At 42.7% G+C, this 17,067-nt stretch overlaps 1 protein-coding gene across 2 annotated transcripts in view; it reads right to left on the bottom strand.

Moving 5' to 3' along the window:
- kit (KIT proto-oncogene, receptor tyrosine kinase) overlaps positions 1-17,067 on the bottom strand; it is a 97,849-nt gene that overhangs the window by 51,517 nt on the left and 29,265 nt on the right. For both annotated transcript variants that reach the window (XM_033028865.1, XM_033028875.1), the window contains exon 3: positions 15,987-16,277. In XM_033028865.1, coding sequence (XP_032884756.1) covers positions 15,987-16,277 — 291 coding nt within the window. The remainder of the gene's footprint in view (positions 1-15,986; positions 16,278-17,067) is intronic.

Below are 17,067 nucleotides of genomic sequence, written 5' to 3'. Positions count from 1 at the left end.
CTGGGAAAATCAGGTTGGTTCAGGACCCCAAGAAAGAGAGTTTGTTGAATGCCTCCGAGATGGATTCTTAGAGCAGCTTATAATGGAGCCGACCAGAGAAAAGGCAATTCTGGATTTAGTATTGTCCAATGAACCAGATATGATAAGAGAACTCGAGGTAAATTAGTTTTAATCTGCAATTTGAGAAGGAGAAAGTTAAATCGGAAGTGGCAGTGATGCAGTTCGACAAAGGGGACTATGAAGGCATGAGAGGGGAGCTGGCCAAGGTAGACTGGAAAGGGATCCTAGCAGGAATGACGGTGGAACAGCAATGGCAGGAATTTCTGGGCATAATCCGGAAGACGCAGGATCAATTCATTCCAAAAAGGAAGAAAGATTCTGAGGGGAGTAGGAGGCAACCGTGGCTGACAAGAGAAGTTAGGGATAGAATAAAACTAAAAGAAAAGATGTATAACACAGCAAAGAGTAGCCGGAAGCCATAGGATTGGGAAACCTTCATAGGACAACAGAAGGAAACAAAACGGGCAATACGGGCTGAAAAGATGAAGTACGAGGGGAAGCTGGCCAGGAATATAAAGAAGGACAGTAAAAGCTTCTTTAGATATGTTAAGGGAAAAAGAGTAGCAAAGTCAAATGTGGGTCCGTTGATGGCAGACACGGGTGACATTATTATGGGCAACAAGGAAATAGCAGAAGAGTTGAATAGGTACTTCGGATCTGTCTTCACTATGGAAGACACAAACAATCTTCCAGATGTACTGGAGGACAGAGGATCTAAGGGAGTAGAGGAACTGAAATAAATTTTCATTAGGCGAGAAAAAGTATTGGGTAGGCTAATGGGACAGAAGGATGATAAATCCCCTGGACCTGACGGTCTGCATCCCAGGGTCCTCAGGGAGGTGGCTCTAGAAACAGTGGACACATTGGTGATCATTTTCCAATGTTCAATAGATTCAGGATCAATTCCTGTGGATTGGAGGATAGCTAATGTTATCCCACTTTTCAAGAAAGGAGCGAGAGAGAAAACAGGGAATTACAGACCAGTTAGTCTGACTTCTGTGGTGGGAAAGATGCTGTAGTCAATTATTAAAGAGGTAATAATGGGGCATTTGGATAGCAGTAAAAGGATTAGTCCAAGTCAACATGGATTTGTGAAAGGGAAATCATGCTTGACTAATCTTCTGGAATTTTTTGAGGATGTGATGAAGGGGTGCCAGTGGATGTAGTGTATCTAGACTTTCAGAAAGCCTTTGATAAGGTCCCGCATGGGAGACTGGTGACTAAAATTAGAGCACATTGTATTGGGGATAGGGTGTTGAAATGAATAGAAAATGGGTTGGCAGACCGGAAGCAAAGAGTAGGAGTGAACAGGTCATTTTCAGAATGGCAGGCAGTGGCGAATGGAGTGCCGCAAGGCTCGGTGTTGTGGCCGCAACAGTTTACCATATATATTACTGATTTGGAAGAGGGAATTAGGAGCAACACTAGCAAGTTTGCAGATGACACAAAGCTGGGTGGCAGTGTGAACTGTGAAGAGGATGTTAGGAGGATGCAGGGTGACCTGGACAGGTTGAGTTAGTGGGCAGTTGCATGGCAGATGCAGTATAATATAGATAAATGTGAGGTTATCCACTTTGGCGGCAAAAACAAGGGGGCAGATTATTATCTCAATGGGAGGTACACAAGATTGCTGGAGGAACTCAGCGGGTGCAGCAGCATCTATGGAGCGAAGGAAATAGGCGACGTTTCGGGCCGAAACCCTTCTTCAGACTCTAGGTTGTGAAACTGTCTCCGGAGAGAGGAGGAGAACTTCATCAAAGTAGGCATACCTTGAAGAGATATCGCAGTGGAGTAGACAAAGTGTTCAAAAGGGAACTGCAGATGCTGGAATATCGAAGGTACACAAGATTGCTGGAGGAACTCAGCGGGTGCAGCAGCCTGATGGTCAGCTGCTGCACCCGCTGAGTTCCTCCAGCAATCTTGTGTACCTTCGATATTCCAGCATTATCTCAATGGGGTTAGGTTAGGTAAGGGGGAGGTACAGCGAGACCTTGGTGTCCTTGTACACTGGTCACTGAAAGTTGGCGTGCAGGTACAGCAGGCAGTGAAGAAAGCTAATGGAATGTTGGCCTTCATAACAAGAGGATTTCAGTATAGGAGTAAAGAGGTTCTTCTGCAGTTGAATAGGGCTCTGGTGAGACCACATCTGGAGTATTATGTACAGTTTTGGTCTCCTAATTTGAGGAAGGACATCCTTGTGATTGAGGCAGTGCAGCGTAGGTTCACGAGATTGATCCCTGGGATGGCGGGACTGTCATACGAGGAAAGATTGAAAAGACTAGGCTTGTATTCACTGGAGTTTAGAAGGATGAGGGGATATCTTATAGAAACATATAAAATTATAAAAGGACTGGACAAGCTAGATGCAGGAAAATTGTTCCCAATATTGGGCGAGTCCAGAACCAGGGGCCACAGTCTTAGAATAAAGGGGAGGTCATTTAAGACTGAGGTGAGAAAAAACGTTTTCACCCAGAGAGTTGTGAGTTTATGGAATTCCCTGCCACAGACGACAGTGGAGGCCAAATCACTGGATGGATTTAAGAGAGAGTTAGATAGAGCTCTAGGGACTAGTGGAGTCAAGGGATATGGGGAGAAGGCAGGCATGGGTTATTGATAGGGGCCGATCAGCCATAATCACAATGAATGGCGGTGCTGGCTTGAAGGGCCGAATGGCCTCCTCCTGCACCTATTTTCTATGTTTCTATGTTTATAGAGCATCCTGAAAATAATCCAAATAATGTTGCAGGACTGGGGGGTTTAAGGTATACGGCAAGACATGTTTCCTTGGAACGAACGAGGCTGAGGGGTGACGTTAAACAGGTTTACTCAATCACGACAGACACAGATAAAGGGAGATGGTCGCAGTCTTTCTCCCCAGGGTAGGGAAGTTTAAAACTAGAGGGAATAGGATTAAGGTAAGAGGAGAAAGATTTAATGGCAACCGCAGGGGTAAGTTTTGCACACAAATGGTGGTAGGTATGTGGAAGGGAGAAAGTGGCAGGGATGGGTACAATTGCACCATGTAAAAGGCATTTGGACAGGTACATGGATAGGAATGTTTAGTTTAGTTTAGTTTCGGGATACAGGGCGGAAACAGGCCCTTCACCCCCCCCCCGGGTCTGCGCAGATCAGCAATCCCCGCATATTAATACTATCCTACATATACTAGGGACAATTTTTACATTTGCCAAGCCAATTAACCCACACACCTGTACGCCTTTGGAGTGTGGGAGGGAACCGAAGATCTCGGAGGAAAACCCACGCGGTCATGATGGGGACGTACAAACTCCGTGCAGACAGCACCAGTAGTCGGTTTCGAACCCGGGTCTGCGGTACTGCAAGCTCTGTAAGGCAGCAACTCTACTGCTGCGCCTCTGTGCCACCGTAATGGTTTAGTGGGAAATGCAAAACACGTGCAAATGGGAGCAGCTCAGGTAAGCATCTTGGATGAGTTGGACAAAAGGGCCTGTTTCGATACTTTATGACTATGATTCTGTGACAACTTGAAATTGATATCTATTCTAAAAATTAAAAAATGCAGATTAAAATATATTTTTATTCACAGACATATGTAACATTCTAAACGATAACAAGTCTAAATCAGTAAGTCAGTAAGTCTCCTTCAGGTTCATTTTAAATCTTTCCCCCTACTTAAACCTACTAACCAACCCTGGGAATTTATGTTTTGCAAGTCTCAAAGGACAAATGTGAAGATCAATTATTATACTGAATGTAAAATAGAATGTTGGAGGAAAATCGGAATAAAGCCAAAGTATGTAATTTTAAATCACAATTGTCAGACAATTCTAGCATATGGAGAGAGAAAGTTACCATTGAACCGTGGATAAGAATCCAGCTGCTGACTGCACTCAACCACTAATATTCAAGTCCATTAAAGTCACTCACACATCCTTTTACCATTAGCCACCGAGGATGAATTCTCTCCCTGTGGCCGTGACCTTGTTCTACTCTCCGGTAAAATATAATTTAAATTCATGGGTGATTTTTTTTGTCTCCCCCCTACCTCTTTGCAAAGAATGCAATCTAGTTTATTTTGTGTGGCGAATGTATACTTGCACAATAGTCAACAACTGTTTCTATGTTTCTCGGTAACTATGTGAAACAATTGCTCATAGGTAGACTAAACTTAAAAGAAAAATTTGAGTGAGTCATTACTAGTAACTTGCATGAGGTAATAAACTAGATCCCATAAATCTTTCTCACCTTACTCTTTTACAAGTACTTCTGTTTTAGGGAGACTGGGCAATACACACCCCATCTGCACACTAGACCTCAATTACCTGCTCCTTGAGGTACCAAGGTCTAAGCGGAAGCTCAGAGGGGATAGAGCCTTTTCTGTTGCTGCTCCGGCACTCTGGAACACCTTGCCGTTGCACATCAGACAGGCCCCCTCACTGTCCATCTTCAAATCCTCCCTAAAAACTCATTTTTATTCTCTGGCTTTCGACACTGGCTGAGACATTGCTCCTGTTCTTAGTGCTTTTAATGTCTTTTAATTATTACTGTTTTTTAGTCCTTCGTTTTACGGTTTTTAATGGTTTGTAATAACTTTTTGTCCATGAGTTCTCATGTACAGCACTTTGTGGCAACTGCGGTTGTTTAAAGTGCTTTATAAATAAAGTTATTATTATTATTATTATTACCATTGCTCCAGCACCTAAACTGAACCTGACTTTCTGTCTTCCACTGAAAATCAGAAAGCAGCAGATGCTGGAAATCAAAATAATAACAGAAAATGCTGCAAACACTCTGCTGGTCAAGCAGCATCTGGGGATATAGAAACAACGAGAATATTTCAGATCCACCGGCATACAATCAGAGACTATGGATTTTTGACGTGAAATGTTTAATCTAATTCTCTTTCCACAAATACTGCCTAACCTGCTGATGCCTAATGGCCTACTCCTGTACCTATTGTCTATTGTCAAAGGCTTCCTTTCGAAAATGGAAGGAAAAGTAACATAAAGTAGGGCGGTTCAAGAGATCGGGAGCAACAACCCGGGAACAACCTTTGCAAGAAGGAGGAACCTGATTTTGAAGCTCAGAGAAGACTGCACCCTACCAACAGAGTGAATCTGGCCAATTCATTATATGGGTAATATCTGACTCCCAAGTCATGAGTTTTGTGATTTAGAAGGGATTTTGAAATAATAAAGTAAATGAGAAGTTATTCGAAATCAATTGTTTATATGCATGTTTAAAGTTACTCGAGTGTTGATAAAGATTAAGAACTAAACTAAACCTTGGTTTAGAGTCTTTTGTTCGACACGTCAGTTGATACCCTATAAACATAATAGGGTCAACATTTTGGCGAGCCTAGGTGGGCACGGTTGAGTGGTCAATTTATGTGGTCCCACCGTGCCCGAATCACCGACGTGCCGAACAACAGTGATCATAGAGGGACTGGGTGGGAATTTAGCAAGGAATACAGTCACTAATGCCCCTGTCCCACTTAGGAAACTTGAACGGAAACCTCTGGAGACTACACGCCCCACCCAAGATTTCCGTGCGGTTCCCTGAGGTTGCAGGTGGTTGCCGGAGGTTGCAAGTAGTGGAAGCAGGTAGGGAGACTGACAAAAAGCTCCAGGAACCCCAGTTCGTACGTACAGTTTTGGTCTCCTAATCTGAGGAAAGACATTCTTGCCATAGAGGGAGTACAGAGAAGGTTCACCAGACTGATTCCTGGGATGTCAGGACTTTCATATGAAGAAAGACTGGATAGACTCGGTTTGTACTCACTAGAATTTAGAAGATTGAGGGGGGGATCTTATAGAAACTTACAAAATTCTTAAGGGGTTGGACAGGCTAGATGCAGGAAGATTGTTCCCGATGTTGGGGAAGTCCAGAACAAGGGGTCACAGTTTAAGGATAAGGGGGAAATCATTTAGGACCGAGATGAGGAAAACTTTTTTCACACAGAGAGTGGTGAATCTCTGGAATTCTCTCCCGCAGAAGGTAGTTGAGGCCAGTTCATTGGCTATATTTAAGAGGGAGTTAGATGTGGCCCTTGTGGCTAAAGGGATCCGGGGGTATGGAGAGAAGGCAGGTACAGGATACTGAGTTGGATGATCAGCCATGATCATATTGAATGGCGATGCAGGCTCGAAGGGCCGAATGGCCTACTCCTGCACCTATTTTCTACATTTCTATGTTTCTATGAACCTCCAGGAACCGCACGGAAACCTTGGGTGGGGCGCAAAGTCTCCAGAGGTTTCCGTTCAGGTTTCCTAAGTGTAACAGGGGCAAAAAGGATTGAAAGGTAGTTCATACGCCCTCCTGACTGCACATCAGAACCACCGGACCCTTACCACGGTCACCTCCCTCACTCTTGGATGGGGTCCAGAAACATTGCAATAATGGGTGAGTGCCCAGATTGGGAATGTGCTCCAGGAGTACCTAGATCATAAATATCCCATGTGGATCGAGTTTGCAGATAAAATATTAGAAGGTCCGGGACCCTTAAGACAGACTATTGGGAAGAAACCAGGAAAAGTCAAGCAAAACAAGCTTCAAAGCTTTGTAAAGGCTTTGTACAGCAAGAACCAGTGGTTTGAGTGAGTTATGGGAGAAAGAAATTGAGAATTCAGAGTTGGTAAAGGAATTAGAAATTGTAAAACAAGAAGCGCAAGAGAATCAGCTGCAGTTAAAGAAGGAATTGGAAGGAGCACAAAATGATCAGCTCCATTTAAAACAGGAATTAGAGGCCGTAAAACAAGAAGTGAGTAAGTTGCATGAGAAGGTAGCAGAGGAACAGAAGAATCAGCTGCATCTGATGCACCTTTTCAAACGCAGTTTGAACAGGCTTATCAGGAGAAGGAGAGAACTGTCAGAATGTGGGTGACTGCTAAGCAGGAGACTGCAGCAGCAGCAGGCAAATGCACAAACTTGCAGACGGCAATAAAAGTCCTCCACCAAGTTCGAAGGAAAGATATGTAGAAACCAGCTGATCATGTTAAGTGCCAATATGAAATTGACAAGTTAATGTCGCAGCTCTCAGTTCAAAGAGGTATGCCATGCTCCGACGGAACTTCTGATGTAGTTGAAGGGGAGAGTGAAGTAGATTGGGGAGAATTGGTTGAGATAGCCCGGAGATATAGAGAGAGAAATAGAGAATTGGAGCGTCACACCATCCGCACCCATCAAACCCATCCCTATGAACCCATTTACCACACGTTGAACAGACCCCGGGGCACAGGCAGGCCATTGGGAAATAATATATAGCACACCATATACAGTAGCACAACCGTCTGAGATAGCAAAAAGCATTCCAGTCTTCGAACCTTCCGCTGACCCCCACAAGCTCTTTGAGCGTATCCGCCAGCAGAAAGATCTGCATGGGCTAGATGATGATGAGGAGAAACAAACTGCTTCTTGCATGTCTCAACCCTATCATACATTCAGCGTTACCCACCCACAGAACACATTGGGGAGGGAGCCTGCAGACCATGAAGGAAGCCATAATGATTGTGATGGGAAGTGATAGAACAGATCCAGTGGAGGGTTTGAATAAATGCAGACAGAAAGAAGGAGAACACCCCACAGCTTATGTCAGCCAATTATGGGTGCATTTTAATGAAGTGCTGTATATGGACCAGGTCTGGACCAGCGACACTTACAGACACCTAATGATAATAGATGGACCAAGACCCTGGTAACACACTACACAGATGATAGTAGACAAACATGCAAAAGCTTTGAGCCAAGTGACCCAACTCCCACTGAAGCAACGGTATTGAGACGTTTGGTACGGGCTTGGGAAAAGGAGGTCAGATAAGCTGCAAAGTTTAAAATGACCAAGGAGGGAAGAATGAATCTTATTAACACCCAGGACAGAGGTCCAGGATGGGAAAAAGAGGGAAGGGATAGAGAAAGAGATGACAATGGTTACTGGGGTTCGCCATCTCCGTACAGATCCCTGGCAGGGAGGGAACAAAACCAAGATCAGAGAGCTGATTGGAATGAGGGTCTGAGATATCAGAGTCAGTGTTACAACTGTGGTCAAAAGAGACACTATGCTGGCGATTGTCGAGTGCCTCGCTCAAGTGCGTGAGAGCAGGGGCTAGGCACAGAACATCAATATTTATCACTGGAAGGACCCAGATTGTTGGAGTTTTGTCTGATGTTGGGTTGTTTCACTTTCGCATTTCACATTATTTCACATGTTGAATAATTACTTGATCAATAAGTTCCAGTATTCCTCTGCTTTAAAGGGTTAAAGTCAAATTCTCCCATTAAAGTTTGTATGTTTTTGTTCTTGTCTTGTTAACTGCTTAACCCAATAAAGAAAGTCATTAACTGGTTTAAAGTATGAATTATAGATGAGTTTTAAATTGTTGCAAGAGGTGTGGCACGAGGTAATTTTGATTTATATGAGAGGAAGAGAAAATGCATGAAGTAGGAGAGTGCAAAGGTTGTTGCATGTTTGCTAAATCTGTCGGGAGAATATTGAATTAATCCTATGTTCTAGACAGAATAGGATGTGACTGGAAGATTGTGCTTTTCTGTTTTAAGAGGTAATGTTGCTTTAAGAAGTTGTGTGAGCCCCATCCATCTTTTTGTTTCCTTTATTCGTTGGATTATGTGTTGGAAGTTTTCACTGTGCAAACTAAAGGGCCTGTCCCACTTTCACGACCTAATTCACGACATTTTTTACTCGTGGACATTTTTCATCAGACTAGAAAAACGCCCCGACCTACTTGATGTCACGAGTACATGCGACTAGCATCACAACCTACCTACGAGCTATCTACGACCTCCTATGACCTCCTACGACCTCGTGACGACGAGTATGAGTCAAGGGCAAACTCAGCAGAGGTCGTGAATTAGGTGGTGAAAGTGGGACAGGCCCTTAACTTTATTCTAAGTTTTCCAGTTATTTTGAAGATTTTAAAGAAAGAAAAGTGCAAACATCAAGTTTTGTTCTTCAATATATATATATATATATATATATATACTCATTTTCCAACACCTTAACCATATATATAGTTTCTTTCCTTGGAAATGAATTAGAGAAAGACCAGGATTCCATGTGGAATCCAGGTTAAGGTGTTGGAAAATGAGTGTCTCTGTTCCGGATATGAGATGCCCTCAGTTCAGTAAGAAATTGGCATTAGGGGATATTGGTTATTAGGGTATATTTAAATTGGGAATTTGAAATTGGTATTTTGAGAAATTGGAACATTGGGGAACAATCTTAAAAGGTGTTTTACTAACAAGAATGTTTATTTTCCAGAAGCTTAAAAGATTTTGAGCAAGATTTTAACATGCTGATATTGAGAGTCGGTGGTTCTTTCAAAATTGTTTTGACGTAATAAATTTCCTTTGCAGATGTTAAGCTTTTTGCTGTACCTCGGTACACGTGACAATAAACTACACTAAACTAATTACACTGGAGAACAGCAATCGTGTCAAGTGTGGACAGCAAATGATCCCAAGGGGGCATTTGTGCCAAAGCAAAATGGGGGGAGGCTGTAGGGTAAAGCATTACGTGATTCAGGGAATAATGAGGTTTGTAGACAAACTACTAATGAAAATGAAACCACAGATATTACTTAAAACATTTTTGTTGATGGATTTTCTAGGATAGTCAGGAATCAGGAAGACAGGATGGGGCATGACCAAGACATACCACCAGCAGAAATAGCTTTAAAACTACCAGATAGAATGAATGCTGAGCTAATAGCAGTAGCCTACATGGTCAGCCACCCTGACATGTTTCTCCAACAGGCAACATATACTCAGACACCATGTATGTATGTAACAGCGTAACTGATTTTTGCCACTATGGGAAGCGAGGGGTTTTGTGTCAGCGGACAGTAAACCTTTACCATCTGTGTCTCTTTCTTCAAATACATCATTCAGGAAGTTCAAGGAGGAGAATATGGTATAATTAAAATAAAAGTACACCATACATTTCCCCCTGCAGGGAACATACGAGCAGATGAATTGGCAAAGATACGTGTCCAAGAAGGAGAAGTATGGCAACCTCCAAAAGGTGAACAGTTAGATGCAGTCGCAATCAATCAGAATAAGATTGAAGATCTGATACGGGCTCAGATTGCAGACAATGAACTAAAACAAATGGCAACAGGGTTGATGCAAGCACTGGATGAATTAATATCTTGTGCTGGTGGCCAAGTATGGGTAATGACATAAAACACTATTTTACTGCCCAGGTCATGCAGAATGTAAAGTCCTTATTGGGAATAAACCAGAAACTCCACCTCCACTAGCATACCATCCGCAATCAAATGGTGTAATTGAAAGAATGAATAGAATCCTGGAACCATGATTCAGAAAACTGACCAACAGAACGATTCCATGTGAAATGGATGGTATCATGTCAATCAATTCAGTGAACAGAGTAACCACCAGTACCACATCCTGGTGGATGCATGTGAGAATTTCTCTCCGACTCCCATCCATCACAAGCAAAAAAATAAAGTCAAGACATATTAAAATACTCGCCTTTTAGCCTGTACCAAGAACTGTAAATATGAGCAGATAATACTTGTTTTGCAGATAATTGATGTTCTGCAAAGTGAAATAGTTGATTGTGGTTACAACAGAGGGGATACGATCAGTGATGAAACTGCTCAAGATGTCGGACTGATATATAACCTTACTGAGGCGTTGTGCCTCAGAGATTGGACCATGCTAGCATATTCTGGTATAAATACACTGGAACGAGTGGTCAAAGTTCTGGAAAGCCATGTAAAAACAATGAATCAGATCATAAAGTAAATGACAAAAGATAAGCCGAGCTCCCACAAAACAGGACCCTGTGTAGTATCTATAGGAATTAGATGCGAGAACAACTGAGAAATCTTGAGTGCATCAGTCAAGGAGACGTTCCCTCTTGTATTAGTGATGAACAATTGAGGAATTTAACCAACAGAGAACTACATCCAAGAATACCAGGGAGTCAATTCCACCGATTAAGTAAAGTCTGGTTCAAGGAAGAATGTGGGGGTGGGGGATGGGGGCTACCACTAAAGCTTTAGGAATGATACTGGGTCTCCCAATCATCCCTCCAGATAAACGTGGGCTGGAAGTTTACCGGGTAGAAAATATAGGCATTATTAGGGAAGGGATATGGCTAGGACATGAAGATATTTTGCCTTATGCCATAAAAAATACAGAGGATTGGGAGGAACAGCCCTGACTAAATGCCAACATACTGACAGGATTGTTGTCTGTCCATACCCTATATATGCCAATGACCAAGCTATATGTTGATTTGAGGTGAAGGCAGATTTGAATTGTACAATGGAAGCTAGGCCATTGAGGGTTGACATCACCAAGGTGGCATATAGAAGAAAAGGGAAATACTGTATAACCACCTCTTTAAAGGAAAATCAGTATGGGGTTCAGACATGTCCTATTACCAATACGACCATCTGTATTAACCCACAAATACCCACCTGAAATGGAAAAATAGAGTTGTTTGATATACATAAATGTAATGAAATCATGATGGAAGTTACTGAGGGAATAAAGGAAGATTTAGGCAAATACTTCCAAACATATATTACTGAAGTTCGGCTCCTGCCTGAGAATTTACAATGGATAAAGAAAGCTAATTAATGCCCATAGTACATTCACCAAGGTCATCCAGCACACTGGAGAAATTGAGATGAATAATACAAATATTAAGGAAACCAGCTGGTGGGATGATATTTGGAACTGGAGTGCCAATGTACAAATCCACCGTGGGTAAGGATCACCTCCCACATTGCTATCATTGTGATAATTTTAATTTTAATATATCAAATGTATGTATTGATGATGTTTATACATTGGAAAGTGGGAATAGAGAGAAAGCTAAACATGGAACTTTCCCTGCAGAAACATAATCAAGGATCAGAAAGGACAAATATTAGAGAACAAGTAAGAACTGACAAATAATCGAGGCAACAAGCAGTGTCAAACATGTTTAGATAAGGTAAAAGATGAGGGAATGCTTTAAGAGTATCATAATAATCTTAATTACTATTTGCATGGCTACGCTTTGTAGAAAATTGCAATATGGCAAAGACTCAGATATTTACATGTATGAGATGAAATAAGGCTCAGTGTGATCTAATTCGCTAGCGCTCAATGGATCAAAGTGGGGGGGATATATAGCCTGGGACTGGATGTCAAGTATCCCAACAGGCTTTGGGAGGATGCTACTAACTAGAGACAGAGCGAAATGTTGGAGCCAGGAGAACAAAGGAGTGCAGGGAAAACGGTCACGCCTATGACATCTGGTGGGAGCAGAGCTGAAGGTAACTTCACGGCTAAGGCAGTACAGCCTTGAGAAGATAAGGTGCCTAGAACGGACATGTTGCAAAATAACTATAATGAGAAGGAGATATGAACAAGCAACATAATTAAGATCTCCCGAGCCTGATAAGGAATGAAGATGTGTTTCGTTTATTCAGCCCTTGGAGGTGTGACAGCTTGAAATGATTGACTGTAAAGCCATGCGCGCCTTGGGTTAGAACAAAGGCTTCCTTTCGAAGATGGAAGGAAAAGTAGTATAAAGAAGAGCGGTTCAAGACATCGGGAGCGACAACCCGGGAACAACCATCGCAAGAAGGAGGGACCAGATTTCAAAGCTCAGAGAAGACAGAGTGAATCTGGCCAATTCATTATACGGGTAATATCTGACTCCAAGTCATGAGTTTTGTGATTTAGTTTAAGAAGTGAAATAGTAAAGTAAATGAAAAGTTATTAGAAGTCAATTGTGTGTATGCATGTTTAAGGTTATTCTAGTGTTAATAAAGATTTTCAGCCATTAGATCCAGCTTAGGGGAGATTCATACTGATCCTCTTAGAATTAATGAAGCATTTGCTAAATTCTACGCTGAACTATGCGCTTCCGATTGTCCTCCCACTGCAGATGACATGCTCAGTAGTATGACGTTTCCCCGAATTGACGATGAAGCCACGAGAGACTTGGGTGGTCCCATAACTGTCACTGAGGTCCAAGCAGCCATCACATCGCTGCAAAGCGGAAAGTCGCCCGGCCCTGACGGCTTCACTGTAGAATATTACAAAGCTTTCTCTGCTCTCCTCGCACCAGTCCTGAGAGATATGTACAATGCGGCGTTTCTACATCGTCGCCTACCGCCCACCTTGTCGTGGGCTACTATCTCCCTAATTCTTAAAAAGGAGAAAGATCCCCTGCTTTGTAGTAGCTATAGACCAATCTCACTCCTGAACGTGGACCTCAAAATCCTCTCTAAAGTCCTTGCGCTCCGTCTTCAACGAGTGATGCCCTCTATTATCTCGTTAGATCAAACAGGGTTCATGCCAGGCCGACAGTCCTCCCTCAATACTAGGCATCTCCTTAACATCATCCATTCACCGAGTAGTGAGACCCCGGAGATAGTGGTCTCCCTCGACGCCGAAAAAGCTTTCGACAGGGTCGAGTGGAGGTACCTATATGAGGCGATGGACAGGTTTGGCCTCGGTAATAGTTTCATTCTTTGGGTCAGTCTGTTATACTCGTCCCCGGTGGTCTCAGTACAAACAAACGGCACACTGTCGCCCCACTTCCCCCTTCGGAGAGGTACCAGGCAGGGTTGCCCGTTATCACCACTCCTGTTTGCTGTTGCGATAGAACCCTTGGCGGTCTGGTTACGCTTAGAGAAGGGCTTTAAAGGTATTACACGGTTCGACACAACTCATAAAGTCTCATTGTATGCGGATGACCTGCTCCTGTACATCTCGAACCCAGTCAGCTCTCTCCCTGTGATTACGAATATTTTGGAACGGTTCGGTGCATATTCTGATTATAAACTTAACTACCAAAAAAGTGAGCTATTACCGATTAACTCATTGGCTAAGCAGCTCCCTCGCTCTTTAACCTCATTCAAATGGGCGGAGGACGGGTTTCGCTACCTCGGTGTTTTTATCACAACACCCTTATCTGATATGTTCCGCACAAACTTTCTGCCTCTGGTTGAGAAAGCTGAAAGAGATTTTGACCGCTGGTCAGTTTTACCGCTGTCCCTCGCGGGCCGGATAAATCTGGTCAAGATGGTCGTCCTACCCAAATTCATGTATCTTTTTCAGCACGTCCCTATACTTATCACCAAATCTTTTTTTGATAAATTAGAAAGGACAATATCTAAATTTTTATGGGGTAGCAAACCGGCTAGAATCCGAAAGGCGATACTAGTCTCCTAAGAATGACGGCGGCCTGGCACTTCCTGACTTCAGACGATACTATTGGGCTGCTAACTTGCAAAAACTCCTGTATTGGATGAATGACGATTGCGACCACCTACCGGCCTTGGTACACATGGAAAAGACGAGTTCACATCTCCCGTTGCGGTCTGTCCTATGCTCCCAACTCCCCCTTCCTATAACATCTGTGGGTGCAGGCCCAATTGCGTCCCTTTCGCTCAAGATATAGAGCCAACTCAGGAAAAACTTTGGTTTACAAGGCCCTTCCATCTTGACCCCACTGCTTAAAAATCACATCTTTAAACCTTCAAGTACAGACCCTGCATTCAAAACTTGGCATGGTAACGGTATCAGTAGTATCAAAAACCTATACAAGGATGGCATTTTTTCGTCCTTTGCGGAGCTCTCGTCCAACTACAGCCTCCCAAACTCCCACCTTTTTCGTATTTTCCAAATTAGGGATTTTGTGAAGAAGACATTCCCCCATTTCCCAAATCGCCCCCCTGAAACCCTGACCGATACCATCTTAGCGTTAGACCCCAACCGGAAGAAATGCATCTCTGTTTTGTATAACTTGTTAGGGTCAGTTATATTGAAACCTCATACCTCATTAAAAGCTGCTTGGGAAGGCGAGCTGAAAACGAAACTAACAGACCAGCAATGGGACTCTGCCTTGGATTTGATCCATTCTTCCTCCATACATGCCCGTCATGGCCTAATCCAATGCAAAGTCCTTCACAAAGTCCACTACACAAATGCAAGATTATCTAGAATTTACCCCGCTGTTAGGGACTACTGCAACAGATGTAATCAATCCCCTGCCAACCATAGCCATATGTTTTGGTCTTGCCCTAAGCTAGCAGCCTTTTGGAGGAGTGCTTTCGACGTGATAAGCAGAGCCTACGGCCAGACTATTCCTCCAAACCCACTGTCAGCCATTTTTGTTACTCCTCCCAACACCAACCTCTCTGTTGCGGTGAAACGGGTTCTAGCTTTTACAACCTTGTTAGCCCGGAGACTGATCTTGCTTAACTGGAGGCTCGCCTGTCCCCCGACACACGCCCGCTGGATTAAGGAGGTGCTTTACAATTTAAAGCTTGAAAAACTTAGGTTCTCTCTCAAAGGCTCTACCAAGACATTCCTAGATACATGGAATCCTTTCTTGGAACTTGTTAACTCTCTCAACTTGTCCCCGGATTCGGAAGAGGACTGAGTGCTTTCCATCACTGTCCTGCTTTACTGCAGCTGCTCCCCCCTTAGCCCCCCCTCCCACACTTATTTATCTAATTACCTATTTATTTACTGTTATTAGTGATTTTTTTTTTTTTTTCTTCCCCAGTACATTTTGTTTTGTTTATCTCTACGTATTTGTGTGGATGTGTACGTATGTGAGTGTTGTTTGTCCCCGTTTGGTTCCGACCTGATTCGGTGGGTTGAAGGTGGGTAAGGGTAAGGGCTTTGAGGGTCGCTTACATACTGTTGCACAATTATGCCTTGACTGTCACTGTCTGTTATCATTGTATGTATGCAAATTGATGTGAAATTCAAATAAAAAGATTTCAAATAAAGATTAACATGTACTAAACTAAACTAAAACTTTTAGAATCTTTTGTTCGACACGTCAGCTGATATCCTCTAGAGGTAATAGGGTAAACAGTGTTGTAATGAATAGTGATCGCCAGGTCTTTTTAAACAAAACCATGGCTTGATTCGAAAGACAGAATTACCTGGTACTATCTGCAATTTAAATTCTTTTGATTTCTTCATTGTTCCATCCTTTATGGCAGTGCACACATAATATCCATCAAAACTCCTTTTCAGATTTTTGACGCTTATCCCTGTGTAGATGTCAGCTGTATAGGACAAGTTTTGGGGCATTGTGGCCCCCCTACTTTTCTCCAGCCTGAGGTCTTTAATGGTAGGAGATGTTACTCGACAAGGTATAAGTGCCTCAGCTCCTTCATTTCCACTAACGAACTTCTGCCACGATGTTGGATTCAGAAACAAATTCTTGGAGTCTTTAGAAAAAAAAAAGAAAAATATTAATTTGAAGCTAAAATGGTTTCAAACCTGTAGATATTTAAAGCCACAATATCATCACACTTGGACAGCAAAATCAATATTGGATAGTAATCAGGAGCTCCAGCAGGCCTTTAGCAGACATGTGACCTTGCAGAGGTTTACCAAATCATGAGAGGTGTAGATACGGTGAATAGTCACAATCTTTTCCCAAGGATATGGGAGTCAAAAACTAGAGGGCATAGGTTTAATGTGAATGGAAAGATGTAAAAGGGATAAATTAACTGGTAAACTCAGGTAAAATGGCAACATTTTAAAGACACTTAGACTGGCACATGGATGGAAATGGTTTGGAGGAAAATGGACCAGGTTTAGATGTGTGTGTGTGTGTGTGTGTGTGTGTGTGTGTGTGTGTGTGTGTGTGTGTGTGTGTGTGTGTGTGTGTGTGTGTGTGTGTGTGGATATGAGCATGTATGTATGCATGGTGTGCATGTGTGTGTATATGCTTGAGCCATTTAAACTCACATATCACTTCTGCAGCAACAGCCCAGGACTGAATAGATACAACCACTATATTATGCACCATATGCTAATGTTCTGTCTATCTGTTGTGCCATGACTGAAGCCATTGATTGATCTTCAAGCTTTTTGAAATTATTCACCATTTTTAAGATTATGATGGTAATTTCTTTGAATTGTCACCATCCTATCATACGTTGCTTACCCACAATCAGGATGAATTTTCAAATATAGGCAAATAATGTGACAGTAGTACAATTACATCCATAA

The sequence above is a fragment of the Amblyraja radiata genome, chromosome 1, assembly GCF_010909765.2.
Source record: "Amblyraja radiata isolate CabotCenter1 chromosome 1, sAmbRad1.1.pri, whole genome shotgun sequence".
NCBI classification, from domain to species: Eukaryota; Metazoa; Chordata; class Chondrichthyes; order Rajiformes; family Rajidae; genus Amblyraja; species Amblyraja radiata.
The sequence above is the reverse complement of the archived record's forward strand: the minus strand, read 5'-3'. Positions and strand labels throughout refer to the sequence as shown.